Source organism: Salmo trutta, chromosome 9, assembly GCF_901001165.1.
Source record: "Salmo trutta chromosome 9, fSalTru1.1, whole genome shotgun sequence".
Taxonomy (NCBI): domain Eukaryota; kingdom Metazoa; phylum Chordata; class Actinopteri; order Salmoniformes; family Salmonidae; genus Salmo; species Salmo trutta.
In genome coordinates, this window is record NC_042965.1 from 24,481,133 (window position 1) to 24,497,489 (window position 16,357).

At 43.2% G+C, this 16,357-nt stretch overlaps 1 protein-coding gene across 2 annotated transcripts; it reads right to left on the bottom strand.

The window, feature by feature from the left end:
- Positions 1-297: 297 nt before the first annotated feature.
- On the bottom strand, positions 298-16,298 carry LOC115200268 (protein unc-45 homolog B). 2 transcript variants are annotated; one of them, XM_029763198.1, is made up of 20 exons: positions 16,178-16,298; positions 15,210-15,380; positions 15,042-15,078; positions 14,694-14,869; positions 14,466-14,555; positions 14,004-14,171; positions 13,635-13,800; positions 13,255-13,425; positions 12,858-13,029; positions 12,305-12,605; positions 12,071-12,165; positions 10,057-10,198; positions 9,786-9,926; positions 9,394-9,521; positions 8,391-8,457; positions 7,827-7,940; positions 7,474-7,589; positions 7,063-7,180; positions 6,802-6,957; positions 298-1,160 (listed from the first exon to the last, which is right to left on the bottom strand). In XM_029763198.1, exons 2-20 carry the CDS (start codon positions 15,378-15,380, stop codon positions 888-890), a joined length of 2,802 nt encoding a protein of 933 aa, XP_029619058.1. In that variant the 5' UTR covers positions 16,178-16,298; the 3' UTR covers positions 298-887. The 2 variants fall into 2 exon arrangements, with proteins under 2 accessions (XP_029619058.1, XP_029619057.1); XM_029763197.1 differs by lacking the exon at positions 16,178-16,298 and adding an exon at positions 15,881-15,948.
- Between the last annotated feature and the right edge of the window lie 59 nt (positions 16,299-16,357).

The following is a 16,357-nucleotide window of genomic DNA, read 5'->3' on the forward strand; positions in this document are numbered from 1 at the left end:
AGGCTGAAGAACGGCGCGCACCGTTTTGGAGAAACGTGTCGTTCAGTACAAATCGTCACGCAACGTAGCGAACGCTGAGGCGAACTGAACGCACCCATTGTGAACAAATAGATAACATGTCGCAAAGCTGAGAGACGATCTGTGAACCAAATCTCATTGACTAAATCACACAGACCAACTTTCTTTGAGGGGTATCTGCTGAAGCCAGACCAATGATCTAGGCGCTATAAACCCCATGTGACTGTCGACAATTACTATTATAATAACATATAAAAAGTGTTAAACTATATTACAACATTTATTTTCCAAAAGTCAATTTATTTATCATTGAGTAAAATATAAATAACTAAACGGAAATGTGCTAAAACAGCATCAAACATCATCCAGCTGTAAAAGCTTATATTGGTTTAAAACAATCTCCAAACAAATAAACAGAATACAAACGTACAGATCTAATTATCATAAAGGCATTAGTCCTTATTCAGATTCAGTTCTTTTATTTCACAGAGAGCAGACCCTGCTTTATCTCTGTTGCGCCCTCCCCCCACCCACCTCAGACAATCTGCGACCACATCTGTGTGCTTTAGCCAATTCCTTGGACTATGTTTGGGTATGTCCAACAAATCAATGATAGTCAGAGGGGTTGGCTAAATGCATATCTCAGACCAGGCTAACCGTTATGTGGAACAATCTCATCTCCGTGCCTCCCTCTCAACCCTTCCGTGGACCAGCACCAGTACTTAGGATGTTACTGACCTTTCCAGCAGCAGATTTAACCAGTTCTCATGTTCTAGTTTAGATTTAAGTAGTCCATGAAGGAGGAGAAACACGTTTGCATGCCCTTCCCTGGTTCCCAAACCTTGGTTGAGAAGTTGAGATACACTGCTTTATGATGGGGTTGTGAAGGGCTTGATGAGGCCGAGGTCCATGGCCTTGACCAGGCAGGTGCGTGCCACATCGATCACAATCTGCCTCTTCGGGTTGTCCATTGCTTTGCCAATCACTGTCAGGATCTCCAGGATCTCGCTCTCCATCAGCTTCTTGGCCAGCTCATTGTCGTCCGAGTTCAGCATGTTGTACACAATCACAAGGCCTCTGTGCTGGATCTGGGGCTGATCATGGAGAATCAGCCTCTGAAGGATCTCCATCCACTGCAACGTCTGTGGAGAGAACCGAGAAAATATTGGTCACTCAGTCTAATGATTACACGTGCTTTACATCTGACAACTAATGAAGTGGATGAGGCCTCAATGATGATACATATTGATTAAGTAATATACACTGAGTGTACAAAACATTAAGAACAGAGACTGACTAGGTGAATGCAGGTGAACGCTATGATCCCTTATTGAGGTCACTTGTTAAATCCACTTAAATCACTGTAGATGAAGGGGAGGAGACAGGTTAAAGAATGATTTTTAAACCTTGAGACAATTGAGACACGGATTGTGTATTTGTGCCATTCAGAAGTGAAGCTAGATTCTCTCAATCTCACAGAAATTATCAATTAACCCACCAGGTACAACCCTAAATCTGAAACATGGGCACCCTCATAGATATTATCCTGACCAACTTGCCCTCCAAATACACCTCTGCTGTTTTCAATCAGGATCTCAGCAATCACTGCCTCATTGCCTGCATCCGCAATGGGTCCGCGGTCAAACGACCACCCCTCATCACTGTCAAACGCTTCCTAAAACACTTCTGCGAGCAGGCCTTCCTAATCGACCTGGCCCGTGTATCCTGGAAGGATATTGACCTCATCCCGTCATTCGAGGATGCCTGGTCGTTCTTTAAAAGTAATTTCCTCACCATCTTAAATAAGCATGCCCCTTTCAAAAAATGTAAAACTAATAACAGATATAGTCCTTGGTTCTCTCCAGACCTGACTGCCCTCGACCAGCACAAAAACATCCTGTGGCAGACAGCAATAACATTGAATAGTCCCTGCGATATGCAACTTTTCAGGGAAGTCAGGAACCAATACATGCAGTCAGTCAGGAAAGCAAAGCTTTTTCAAACAGAAATTTGCATCCTGTAGCTCTAACTCCAAAACGTTTTGGGACACTGTAAAGTCCATGGAGAACAAGAGCACCTCCTCCCAGCTGCCCATTGCACTGAGGCTAGGTAACACTGTCACCACTGATAAATCCACAATAATCGGAATGTCAATAAGCATTTCTCTACGGCTGGCCATGCTTTCCTCCTGGCTACCCCAACCCTGGCCAACAGCTCCGCACCCCCCGCAGCTACTTACCCAAGCCTCCCCAGCTTCTCCTTCATCCAAATCCAGATAGCAGATTTCTGAAAGAGCTGCAAAACCTGGACCCGTACAAATCAGCTGGGCTAGACAATCTGGACCCTCTCTTTCTAAAATTATCCGCCGCCATTGTTGCAACCCCTAGTACCAGTCTGTTCAACCTCTCTTTCGTATTATCCGAGATCCCTAAAGTTTAGAAAGCTGCCACGGTCACTCTAGACCCAAACTGTTATAGACCTATATCCATCCTGTCCTGCCTTTCTAAAATCTTCGAAAGCCAAGTTAATAAACAGATCACTGACCATTTCGAATCCCACCGTACCATCTCCGCTGTGCAATCCGGTTTCTGAGCTGGTCACGGGTGCACCTCAGCCACGCTCAAGGTCCTAAACGATATATATCATAACCGCCGTCGATAAAAGATTGTACTGTGCAGCCGTCTTCATAAACCTGGCCAAGGCTTTCGACTCTGTCATTCACCGTATTCTTATCAGCAGACTCAACAGCCTTTGTTTCTCAAATGACTGTCTTGCCTGGTTCACCAACTACTTCTCAGACAGAGTTCAGTGTGTCAAATTGGAGGGCCTGTTGTCCGGACCTCTGGCAGTCTCTATGGGGGTACCACAGGGTTCAATTCTCGGGCCGACTCTTTTCTCTGTATATATCAATGATGTCGCTCTTGCTGCGGGCGATTCCCTGATCCACCTCTACGCAGACGACACCATTCTGTATACTTCTGGCCCTTCTTTGGACACTGTGTTAACAAACCTCCAAATGAGCTTCAATGCCATACAACACTCCTTCCGTGGCCTCCAACTGCTCTTAAACGCCAGTAAATCTAAATGCATGCTTTTCAACCATTCGCTGCCCGCACCCGCCCGCCCGACTAGCATCACTACTCTGGACAGTTCTGACTTAGAATATGTGGACAACTACAAATACCTAGGTGTCAGGCTAGACTGTAAACTCTCCTTCAAGACTCATATTAAACATCTCCAATCCAAAATTAAATCGGCTTTCTATTTCGCAACAAAGTCTCCTTCACTCAAGCCGCCAAACATACCCTAGTAAAACTGACTATCCTACCAATCCTTGACTTCAGCGATGTCATTTACAAAATAGCCTCCAACACTCTACTCAGCAAACTGGATGCAGTCTATCACAGTGCCATCCGTTTTGTCACCAAAGCCCCATATACCACCAACCACTGTGACCTGTATGCTCTTGTTGGCTGGCCCTCGCTTCATATTCGTCGCCAGACTCACTGGCTCCAGGTCATCTATAAGTCTTTGCCAGGTAAAGCTCTGCCTTATCTCAGCTCACTGGTCACGATAACAATACCCACCCGTAGCACGCGCTCCAGCAGGTATATCTCACTGGTCATCCCCAAAGCCAACACCTCCTTTGGCCGACCTTTCCTTCCAGTTCTATGCTGCCAATAACTGTAATGAATTGCAAAAATCGCTGAAGCTAGAGACTTATATTTCCCTCACTAACTTTAAACATCAGCTATCTGAGCAGCTAACCGATCGCTGCTGCTGTACATAGCCCATCTGTAAATAGCTCATCCAATCTACCTACCTCATCCCCATATTGTTTTTATTTGCTTTTCTGCTCTTTTGCACACCAGTATTTCTACTCGCACATCATCATCTGCACATCTATCGCTCCAGTGTTAATTTGCTAAATTGTAATTACTTCTCTACTATGGCCAATTTATTGCCTTACCTCCTCACGTCATTTGCACACACTGTATTAAAGACCTTTTTTTCTATTGTGTTATTGACTGTACGCTTGTTTATTCCATGTGTAACTCTGTTGTTGTTTATGTCGCACTGCTTTGCCTTATCTAGGCCAGGTCACAGTTGTAAATGAGAACTTGTTCTCAACTGGCCTTCCTGGTTAAATAAAGGTGAAATCAAAAATATATAAAAAAAGAGGGTGAATGGGCAAGACAAAATATTTTAGTGCCTTTGAACAGGGTATGGTAGTAGGTCCCAGGCGCATAACTTTGTGTCAAGAACTGCAATGCTGCTGGATTGTTCACGCTCAGCAGTTTCCGTATGCATCAAGAATGGTCCACCAGAGCTCCATTCCCCCCAGAAATGTCCGGGAACTTGTTGGAAGAGTGGGGTAACATCTCACAGCAAGAACTGGCAAATCTGGTGCAGTCCATGAGGAGGAGATGCACTGCAGTACTTAATGCAGCTGGTGGCCACACCAGATACTAACTGTTACTTTTGAACCCCCCCTTTGTTCAGGGACACATTATTCAATTTCTGTTAGTTAGATGTCTGTGGAACTTGTTCAGTTTATGTCTCAGTTGTTGAGTCTTGTTATGCTCATACACATATTTACACATGTTAAGTTTGCTGAAAATAAACTCAGTTGACAGTAAGAGGACATTTCTTTTTTTGCTGAGTTTATGTACATATCTACCTCAATTACATTGTACCCCTCAACATCAACTCAGTGCTGGTACCTTGGTGTATAGCCAAGTCATCATTACTCATTGTTTATCTTTTATTGCGTGTTTTACTTTTCTATAACTTATTTATTTTCTTTCTCTCTGCATTGTTGGGAAGGGCCTGTAAGCATTTCACTGTTAGTACATATCTGTTGTTTAGGAAGCATGTGACGAATAACATTTTATTTTGATTTGATTAAGTACTCAGTGGCCAGTTTATTAAATACACCAGACCATTCACAAAAATGGATTGCTCCTACAGACAGTGAGTCACGTGGCCGTGGAAACCTATATAAAGCAGGTAGGCAAGCATCGAGGCATTGTTACTGTTCGATTGAACGTTAGAATGTGCAAAACGAGTGACCTAAGTGACTGAGCGTGGTATGATCATCGGTGCCAGGCATGCCGGAGCCAGTATCTCAGAAACGGCCACCCTTCCTGGGCTTTTCACGCACGACAGTGCCTAAGGTTTACAGAGAATGGTACAACAAACTAAAAACATGCAGTCAGCGGCAGTCCTGTGGGCTAAAACGGCTCATTGATGAGGTCGAAAAAGAATGGCAAGAATCATACACTTGCCACAAACAGACAATTAACGGCTCAGCACAGTGGTGGACATCTCAGAACACACAACTCATCGATCCTTATCAGGGACGGGCTATTGCAGCAGATGACCACACCAGGTTCCACTCCTATCAGCTACATTTTTTTTTAAATGGCTCCAGTGGAAGGCAGATTCCCAACACTGGACAACTGAGGAGTGGAAAAACATTGCCTTGTCCAACGAATACCAGTTCCTGTTGCGTCATGCTGATGGCAGAGTCAGGATTTGGTATAAGCAGCATGAGTCCATGGACCCAGCCTGCCTGGTGTCAACAGTACAGGCTTGTGGCGGGGGTTTAATGGTGTGGGGAATGTTGTCCTGGCACACATTAGGTCCCTTGATACCAATTGAGCAATGAAGAATTCATGCTGTTCTGGAGGCAAAGGGGGTCCGACCTGGTACTAGATGGTCTATCTAATCAACTGTCCATTGAGTGTATATTCAGTGTTGTGATGATACATACTGATGAGGTAATATATAACTATATTCAGTGTTGTGATGATACATACTGATGAGGTAATATATAACTATATTCAGTGTTGTGATGATACATACTGATGAGGTAATATATAACTATATTCAGTGTTGTGATGATACATACTGATGAGGTAATATAACTATATTCAGTGTTGTGATGATACATACGGATGAGGTAATATATAACTATATTCAGTGTTGTGAGGATACATACTGATGAGGTAATATATAACTATATTCAGTGTTGTGATGATACATAATGATGAGGTAATATATAACTATATTCAGTGTTGTGATGATACATACTGATGAGGTAATATATAACTATATTCAGTGTTGTGATGATACATACTGATGAGGTAATATATAACTATATTCAGTGTTGTGATGATACATACTGATGAGGTAATATATAACTATATTCAGTGTTGTGAGGATACATACTGATGAGGTAATATATAACTATATTCAGTGTTGTGATGATACATAATGATGAGGTAATATATAACTATATTCAGTGTTGTGATGATACATACTGATGAGGTAATATATAACTATATTCAGTGTTGTGATGATACATACTGATGAGGTAATATATAACTATATTCAGTGTTGTGATGATACATACTGTATTGATCACAGGAGGTTGGTGGCACCTTAATTGGGGAGGAGCGGAATGAATGGAACGGTATCAAATACATGGTTTCCATGTTTGATACCATTCCATTTGCTCCGTTCCAGCCATTATTATGAGCCGTCCTTCCCTCAGCTGCCTCCACTGGTTTTGATTAAGTAATAAATAACTATATTCAGTCTTGTGATAATACATATTAATCAGGTAATATATATAACTATAATCAGTGTTGTGATGATTCATTGTTGTGATTGATTTGGACAGCTGGGCAGTTCAATTCAGTTAGGATCTTTGCAAAGGAACTGCCCTTGGGTCACCCCAAGGTGAGTGTAGTGTGAATGTAACCAGACAAGACGTACCACCAGGGTCATCTTGGTGCACAGCTTCTTCTGGGCAGCAGTAAGCATGGCCAGGCCTCCAGCTGCAGCTCTCTGGAGCTTTTCATTGTCCTCAACACACATCAGCACCAGCAGCTTCAGCCTATCATTCCCATCCTCCAGGTACCGATCCTGCACCTGGAATACACACACAATGTTGATGTTACACTGGGTGACAAGTTTGTCACACACGCACACAGTATGTGATGACAATGTTCTTAAGAATGATGGGTGCCCTCTTACCTCTTTGCACGTCACCAGGTTGCACATGCACTCTGTGGCTGCCTGTCTGATATGGTCATGGTCCTCAAACATGTACTGCTCAATCTCCGGGAGAGCCTTCTCTTTCAGGATCTTCACTCTGTGCCGCGGAGGATGGGAAGAAAGAGTTAATGAATCAGGCAACCATCTCATCTCCACTCGAAACGGTCTGGCAGCAACAGTGAAAAACAAACAAAATTAACTCTGGAAAGTCCCCAGAGCATATCTTAGCCCATGGCTGTTTCCTGTTTAGTGGCATATGAAGAAACACACACCCACACACCTCTCTATTACCTTAAATGTATTGTTGAATTGTGTAATTAATCTGAAATAGTCTGGTGTTTTGTTGGGTTATATATACTGTGCTGTGGTTTGTAAACTAACAGGCCTCACCTCAGTTTGTCGTTGAGACCCGCCAAATTGGTGAGACTCAGAAGTGCCTCGTAGTTCTGCACCCCATCTCTCTCGGGGTGCAACAGGCTGACCAGAGGACGCACCACCTCATAGATCTGTCAGAGAGATGACAAGGCATGGTGAGGGAGGGAGGGTAAAAGAGAGGAAGCCAAAAGAGAGGGACATAGTAAAAAAGGATATGAAGGACAGAGAAAGAAGAATAAAGTTGAGTTGAAAAAGTATGTGTTTTACTGAATGCAAGACAACTAAAATACGTATGAGTCAATTCCCTTCCCCAAACCAGCCCACACCCTTTCTCCCATGTAACATGAAGTGGTCAGACAGGTTCTTACCCTCTCTCCGGGGAAAGCAATCTCTGGGTTGGAGACAGCAGCAATCTTGGCCAGGGCGTGTGCGGCCCTTACTTTCCCTATAGCTGATCCCTCCAGAGCCAATGGGATCAGAGCCTGGGGATCACACAGCAAGAGATCAGAGGTTCAGACACACACACCTTCAACTTTTACTATGACATTATAACATACTCTAGCACAGGGGTAGGCAATCCTGTTCCTGAGTGATGCAGGAATTGCAGGATATTGTCCGATCTATTCACCACGCCAGACCAACTGAGCTAATTTATTCAACACACCTGGTCTTCCAGCTTGGTTAAATTAAAAACATGACGTGCCTGCAGCACTCCAGGACTGCCTACCCCTGCTCTAGCCTACATGCGACTACGACTGATCCATGCTCGAACCACAGTTTAGTTTTAACTATGACACCTCAGTTGTTTTGAAAAGATAACGTTTTCTCTATAGAGTCAGAAAACTACTGGTTAAATAAAGGTAATAAATTAAATGTAAATTTAGACTGTTTATTATACTAGAATGGAAAATCTTGTTATGTCTGTCACTCACCTTGCCCCCTCCATGGGCACAAATAGTGCCACGGTCTTTGGGATCATCTGCCAAGGCAAGGAACACCCTGCAAATCAAAGCAAACACCAATTATTTGAATCTCATTTGTTCTGCAGTATTGCTAATTGCATGTACTGATTGGATAACTATTAGTATTTTATTAGGATCCCCATTAGCTGTTGCTGAAGCAGTGGCTACTCTTCCTGGGGTCCACACAACACATGACATAATACAGAACATTAATAGACAAGAACAGCTCAAGGACAGAACTACACACATTTAAAATAAGAACAATATAACCAAAAAAGGTCCTGCTGACACAACACAGAGAAACAGAGACACCCATTACTCTAGGCCTATATACAAATACATTGAATTATTACATTTCCAATCTCATATATTCCATTCACATTCAGTAGCATCTATCAGTTACACGCATACATACATCAGTACATATGCATATACACTGAGTATACACAACATAAAGAATACCTGCTCTTTCCATGACATAGACTGACCAGGTGAATCCAGGTGAAAGCTATGATCCCTTATTGATGTCACTTGTTAAATCCACTTCAATCAGTGTAGATGAAGGAGAGGAGACGGGTTAAAGAAGGATTTTTAAGTCTTGAGACAATTGAGACATGGATAGTGTATGTGTACCATCTGGAGGGAGAATAGGCAAGACAAAAGATTTAAGTGCCTTGAACAGTTTGTGTCAAGAACTGCAACGCTGCTGGGTTTTTCACGCTCAACAGTTTCCTGTGTGTATTAAGAATGGTCCACCACCCAAAGGACATCCATCCAACTTGACACAACTGTGGGAAGCATTGGAGTCAACATGGGCCAGCATCCCTGTGAAACGCTTTGAGGCTATTCTGAGGGCAAAAGGAGGTGCAACTCAATATTAGGAAGTTGTTCCTAATGTTTGGTATACTCAGTTTATAAGAATGTCTGTGACATAGCTAAATGCTCGAGCCTAGTACAGTTCCAGGTTGCTCACCTTGCCAGCATCTCTTTGGTCTGGTCAGTCAGGAGAAGGTTGTCAGCTTTCACCATGACAGTGAGAGCTGAGATGACCCCTCCTTTTAGCATCCTCTTCACTCTCTTCTGGATGAAATCCTTCTTGTCCTAAGGGCAGATAAGTGTGTGTATTGTCAGTACCTCCCTCAGATAATATACAGTACCTAGGGCCTCACAATAAAAAATATCACTTTGCTACAGTAGAGAGCAGCATCGTCACATTTATATATACTTTATACTAGTTTAGTTCACAGTGCTTAATGACAGAACTAGAGTGACTAGTTCTGTTCAGTCCTGACATAAGGATGACTTGTTGTACAGTTCTGCCCGCCGGACAGACAGAGGGAGGCCTGTGTCTTTCTCTTATCTTACCTTGGGGTGCTGCTCAGGGACGTGCTGCTTTGAGAACTTGGCCAGCTGAACCAGCTCAGGCATGATGTCTTTCTTCTCATAGCTGTTGGTGCAGTTGACCAGGGTACAGGCCACAGCATACAGGATGGTCTTATCTTTAGACTGTGTCACAGGGAAACAGGGAATAGTGAAGTTTAAAACTCTCCTCCAGGTCGCATATTTAATGCCACTATGCTCATGTTATGTGCTATGAGTGGTGTCTATCCTCTGTCTTCAATAATACAGTACCTACCTTGGCCAGGTCAAACATGGCTTTCATGGCAGGATCGTCCTCAACAAAGTCATCCTTTACATCAGCGTCTTGGGTTAAGTAGGCCAAACCTTCTATAGCCCACTTCCTGGTCCTCGTGTCCATGGCAGAGTTACACAACCACCTGACACACACAGGAAGAGTGTTAACAGGGCTAACAGGAAATGGTCCTCCATCTTGAGATTATGATCATGGGAAACTATTTCAAAATCACTCTGAGGGAATATAATGAACATAAGGGTACAGCTCTGTACACAATCTATTACTCCTGATATTGTTAGTCCATAATACTTTTGAAAAAGAGCCTGTGATGGACTGTCTATCTATTAATGCTTCAATGAGCATTAACACCAAAAAGTTACACAACAGCTACAGTGGCAAGAAAAAGTATGTGAACCCTTTGAAATGACCTGGATTTCTGCATAAATTGGTCATAAAATTTGATCTGATCTTCATCTAAGTCACAACAATAGATGAATACAGTCTGCTTAAACTAATAACACACAAGTTATTGTATTTTTTGTCTATATTGAATACATAATTTAAACATTCACAGTGTAGGTTGGAAAGAGTATGTGAACCTCTAGGCTAATGACTTCTCCAAAAGCTAATTGGAGTCAGGAGTCAGCTAACCTGGAGTCCAATCAATGAGACGAGATTGGCGATGGTTAGAGCTGCCCTGCCCTATAAAAAACACTCACAACATTTTAGTTTGCTATTCACAAGAAGCATTGCCTGATGTGAACCATGCCTCGAACAAAAGAGGTCACAGAAGATTTAAGATTAAGGATTGTTGACTTGCATAAAGCTGGAAAGGGTTACAAAAGTATCTCTAAAAGCCTTGATGTTCATCAGTCAAATTGTCTATAAAAATTGTCTATAAATTGTCTATAAATGGAAAAAATTCAGCACTGTTGCTACTCTCCCTAGGAGTGGCCGACCTGCAAAGATGACTGCAAGAGCACAGCACAGAATGCTCAATGAGGTTAAGAAGAATCCTAGAGTGTCAGTTAAAGATTTACAGAAGTCTCTGGAATATGCTAACATCTCTGATAAGTCTACGATACGTAAAACACTAAACAAGAACGGTGTTCATAGGAAGACACCATGGAAGAAGCCACTGCTGTCCAAAAAAACATTGCTGCACGTCTGAAGTTCGCAAAAGTGCACCTGGATGTTCCACAGTGCTACTGGCAAAATATTCTGTGGACAGATTAAACTAAAGTTCAGTTGTTTGGAAGGAACACACAACATTATGTGTAGAGAAAAAAAGGCACAGCACACCAACATCAAAACCTCATCCCAACTGTAAAGTATGGTGGAGGGAGCATCATAGTTTGGGGCTGCTTTGCTGTCTCAGGGCCTGGACAGCTTGCTATCAATGACGGAAAAATGAATTCCCAGGTTTATCAAGACATTTTGCAGGAGAATAGGCTATCTGTCTGCCAATTGAAGCTCAACAGAAGTTGAGTGATGCAACAAGATAACAACCTAAAACACAGAAGTAAATCAACAACAGAATGGCTTCAACAGAAGAAAATTCGCTGTCTGGAGTGGCCCAGTCAGTCCTGAACTCAACCCGATTGAGATGCTGTGGCATGACCTCAAGACAGCGGTTCACAGCAGACATCCCAAGAATATTGCTGAACTGAAACAGTATTGTAAAGAGGAATGGTCCAAAATTCCTCCTGACCGTTGTGCAGGTCTGATCCACAACTACAGGAAACGTTTGGTTGAGGTTATTGCTGCCAAAGGAGGGACAACCAGTTATTAAATCCAAGGGTTCACATACTTTTTCCACCCTACACTGAATGTTTACAGTGTTAAAAAAAGACATAATTGTTTGTGTGTTATTAGTTTAAGCAGACGGTGTTTGTCTATTGTTGTGACTTAGATGCCATTTTATGACCAATTTATGCAGAAATCCAGGTACTTCCAAAGGGTTCATTTACTTTTTCTTGCCACTGTACATAATCAGAGCCACAAAACCACTTACTTCCTACACTGCTTGGCCAGTTTCTCAGTGGAGCCTTCAGCAAACTGCCTCATACTATAGTCATCTCCACCTGCTGAGCCCAGCTTACACAGACCCTGGGGAAAGGGACCCACACACACACAATATTGAGTTCATGTACTGCTTTCAAACATGAACTATCAATGAACCCCTAAAAAATAAAAATGTCCATTCTATTCCATCTTTCCATAGTATGGAAATCTAAAGCTCGCTCACCACCAGCGCACGGATTTTGATCTTATCGTTCTTCGTCTTCTTGTAGATGTCTTTGAGCAGCGACACACCGTTGGTGATGATGAAGGAGGCGCGGCTCATCTTGGTAGAGGAGTGGATCAGTGCTTCCACGGCGACCATCTGGTCCACCTCACGCTCGGAGCCGCACAGCGCCACCATCATCTCCATGATGCCCTGGCGACCCACCAGCTGGTTGCCCACCTCGAAGGGGCCCTGCAGCAGGCCTGACAGAGCATTGATGGCGTGGATGTTCCTGTCCATGTCGTTGGGGTCAAACTTGCCTCTGTGGAACAGGACATGGTCAGGTGGACCGGGGTTAAGGATTAGATGAGGGAGGAGGTCAGGGATAAATGTTAGTCAGTTAATTTAGTACTTATCCCCACCGTCAAATCTATAGTGATGTTAGATACTTCCCCTGTTGTAACATTACTCATGATGCATGCGTGCATCACATATCTCTTAATGTCTGTATGATGTTATTGTCATTAGATATGGTACTCGTATGTTGCTGTTATGTTACTAATGTGTAACTCACTTGATGTACTCGTCACAGACTTCCCTATAGTTGTCTCTCTCGGGGTCGCAGCGCAGGTCGTCCCAGAGCTTGTCGAGGAGCACGCTGGCAATGAGCTGAGTGTTCTCTGTCATGGGCAGCTGGTCTGGGAGGTCAGGTATCTGGCCACACACCTTCAGGATCTTCTTCAGACCTGGGGGGGGGGGGGGGGGGGGGTTCACAAAGCAAGATGAATGCCAACTTTCCTACATTAGGTTGATACTGTCAGTACTCCATATTTAATTTTTCAATACAAACCATAAAATAATGTTTCCCAAGAACAAGACATAAACCCACAACTGACATAAACAGTGAAGAACAATATCATAGGCTTACTTAGTGTCACAGATCATGGTCAAAGCTACAGTAACCCACTCACCGTGGTCGATAGTAAAGAGGCTCTTGGAGTGGTCAGGGTCTTTCTTGTCCTTGCGAGGCACGTTTCTGGTCAACAGGTTCAGGGCCTGGTCTCTGCCATGTCCTGAAACCTTCTTACTGGCAACCATCTCCAGCAGGGCCATCAGGATGCTCTTCAAGTCCTTGCTTGCATCTGCAGGGGAACAGAGAAAGTGTCAGACGCCGTTTTATAAAACACAAACAAGATTAGAATGACGAGACCTTCAAAATCTGTTTATATAGCTGATTGATGCTATTCAGAGGCAATTCAAGTTTGGTAAAAAGCACTACATAAATGTATATACATTTAGGGCTTTTGACTGAAACAGCTTAGGAAATCAGGAATGTGAGTGGATGTCTCACCCAAAACCAGAGCTTCCTCCTTCCCATAAATCCTCCGGTCTCCTCCAGTGAGGGAGTCGTTGATGCACTGGAACAGGTCACAGGTTGCCAAGGCGATGTCCTCGTTGTCGACGGCCATGATGCTGCACAACTTGTCGATGCCCACCAGATGGATAATGGCCATGGCCTGTTGAGAGACAAACATACAGGTCAACTGAGTGTCCAAAAGTGAACTATTGCTAGACATTACAATAGAAACTTTGAAAATGATCCGTATCTGGCTAGAAGGACCAGGAGTTGTGAGGATCAGATGTACTTGAGGTTTGGCTCCCCGTTTATCCCCTTCTCACAGAACCTCTTATGCACCTCTCTGTGTTCCCTGCCCCTCACCCGAGCTTTGTGTCCAGTGCACATTCCAGCGAAGGTGCGTATAGCGGCCAGGACCATCTCTACTTTTCCGGTCTCAAGCAAATCCAGTAGCAGAGGCACTCCATTGTTCTGGAAGATTCTCTCTGCGCCAGCTTCTTCTCTGGCCAGAACCACCAGGTTGTTAGCAGCCTACATGGGAAGAAAATATTATTCATATTGCCATTAAAGTTACACACATTGCATTTGATATCAGACTTTAAAAATATTAAAGACCACAGTATCATGCTTATTACTGTCACATGGGTCGAAATGAGTAGACCAAGGCGCAGCATGTAAAGTGCTCATATTTCTTTTAATGACGACACTTAAACAAAAAATAACAAAACGACAGCCAACAGTTCCGTCAGGTACATGAACAAAACGGAAAACAACTACCCACAAAACCCAAAGGAAAAACAGGCTGCCTAAGTATGTCATACAAACCATTTCCTTCTTGTCCTTGTCCATCTCCTCATCAAGCAGAATGTCAAACATGTTCTGAACCCGTGAGTCTGTGGAAAAGCTTGTCTTCAGCTGTAGACAGAGAGCGAGAGAGAAGTATCAGATGTGTTTTTTATGTCTAGTTCATAAGTCAATAAAATATTATAATCACATAGTCATCTGTAAGTAAACCAATGGATTGTGTCTAAACAGTCCCAGAGGGTAGCAGACCTTGGCTTGGATCTCAGCCCCCAGCCTCCTGAGGGTCTCCAGGAAGGTCTTGTTTTTGGGCTCAATGGTAGAACACCTCTGTACGTCTTTAAAGGCCATGTCCAGCTTGCCCAGCTTCTCCAGAGCCTGGCAGCGCCGGAACAGGGCTTTGACGTCTGCTGCATCCACGTCAATGGCTGTCGGAGAGCAGAGAAGTATACAAGTGTCTGGGTTGAAGTGAAAATATCACTGTGGCATGAGCATAATACATTATTTGTCATGTTATGTGACAGTGAGTGAGCAACAACCATGACTGGCTGTGTTTTGATTCTTGTTTATGTACTAAACATTTGGTAGACAGTACCGTACCTTTGGAGGCATCGGAGGCTGCATTGGTGTAGCTTTCCTGAGAAGGAAACAAAGAGCGTTCAAAAACATCAGAGGATCAGAAAATCACACCCAGGGATAATTATGAATAATTATAAAACTATTCAGTTTTTGCTTGATGAAGGCCTGTGGTTTAGGTGAGGTGTTTACCTTTTTCAGAAAACAGGCTGATCTGTTCCTGTAGACAACGGCGAGAACCTTTTTGTCCGTGCACAACTTGATGGCTTTAGTGTAACACTCAATGGCCTTGTCCACCTCACCGGCTTGGAAATGCTTGTTCCCCTCATCTTTAAACTGGATTGGATCTGCCATCTCACCCATCTGGTGAGGAGAGGAGAAGTTGTAGCTCAAAATCCTAAATATCTTGGTTAGAATTCAGTTGGATTTTTTTATTTCAGGTTTCGGTTTCATTGGTACTTACAAAGTAAACAGCACATGTTTCTGGAATATTCCATTACTCTTCTAACACTATACATTGAACATGTACAGTGGCTATATATACTTAATAACACATTAATGAACGTTAGAACAAATTGCAACCCATTCTAAATCTGGAAGAATAATAATGTTACCAAATATAACCCTGTTCCTGGTAGATTGTTTAACTTTACAACCACTTAAAGGAAACAAGTCAAGAAAAATGCCAGCTAAAACATAATCATTTTGACAAGGTTTCCATTCATTGTGAATTCAGCAAAAGAAATATATTCACAGCATGACTCAAACTTTAAGTCAGCATGAACGATGTACCACATTTCCTAAAAATGACAAACAATTGACAGAAAATATAACATTCTATGAAAAACTGTTAGTCTTCTTACCATTTTCACTATAATGTCTCCTTCTGACCCAAGTCCCTTTAGCAAATGGCCCAGCACATGTGATCTCTAACTTGAAATGGCCTCCCCTCATGCCTTATTTGGGCATCATTCTGCACCCCAGTGGGGGCCTTACCACTGATACGACCATCCTAATGGACAGACAGCTCCCTGCCACTCCACCCTCCTGATAGACACTCACCATGCCTCTCTCCCCTGGCCTGAGAGCCCCTGGCAGGCAAGCATGTCACTCAAGACCTTGTACACTCAAGGCATGTGTCACTTAGAGCCATACGGTACCTTTAGGATTGTGTGATTGTCGTCTCCTCTCTTCTCTTCTCTTCCCTTGCTTGGGTTGTCTAGTGTTGAACTTCACTGCCTGATTGTTGCGCTGTCAACTTTTTTTGTAGTAATGCAACTCCCCCTCCGTCACAATTTATATTTATACTGAATCTCAATGAGGTGGGCCAGAACCAGGGT

Excerpts from the sequence above, each read along its gene's own strand:
- LOC115200268 (XM_029763197.1), bottom strand. Across the intron at positions 14,556-14,693 it reads GGGCTGAGATCCAAGCCAAG|CTGAAGACAAGCTTTTCCAC; the intron begins GTCTGCTACCCT and ends CTCTGTCTACAG. Across the intron at positions 14,172-14,465 it reads ACAAGGACAAGAAGGAAATG|GCTGCTAACAACCTGGTGGT; the intron begins GTTTGTATGACA and ends CTTCCCATGTAG.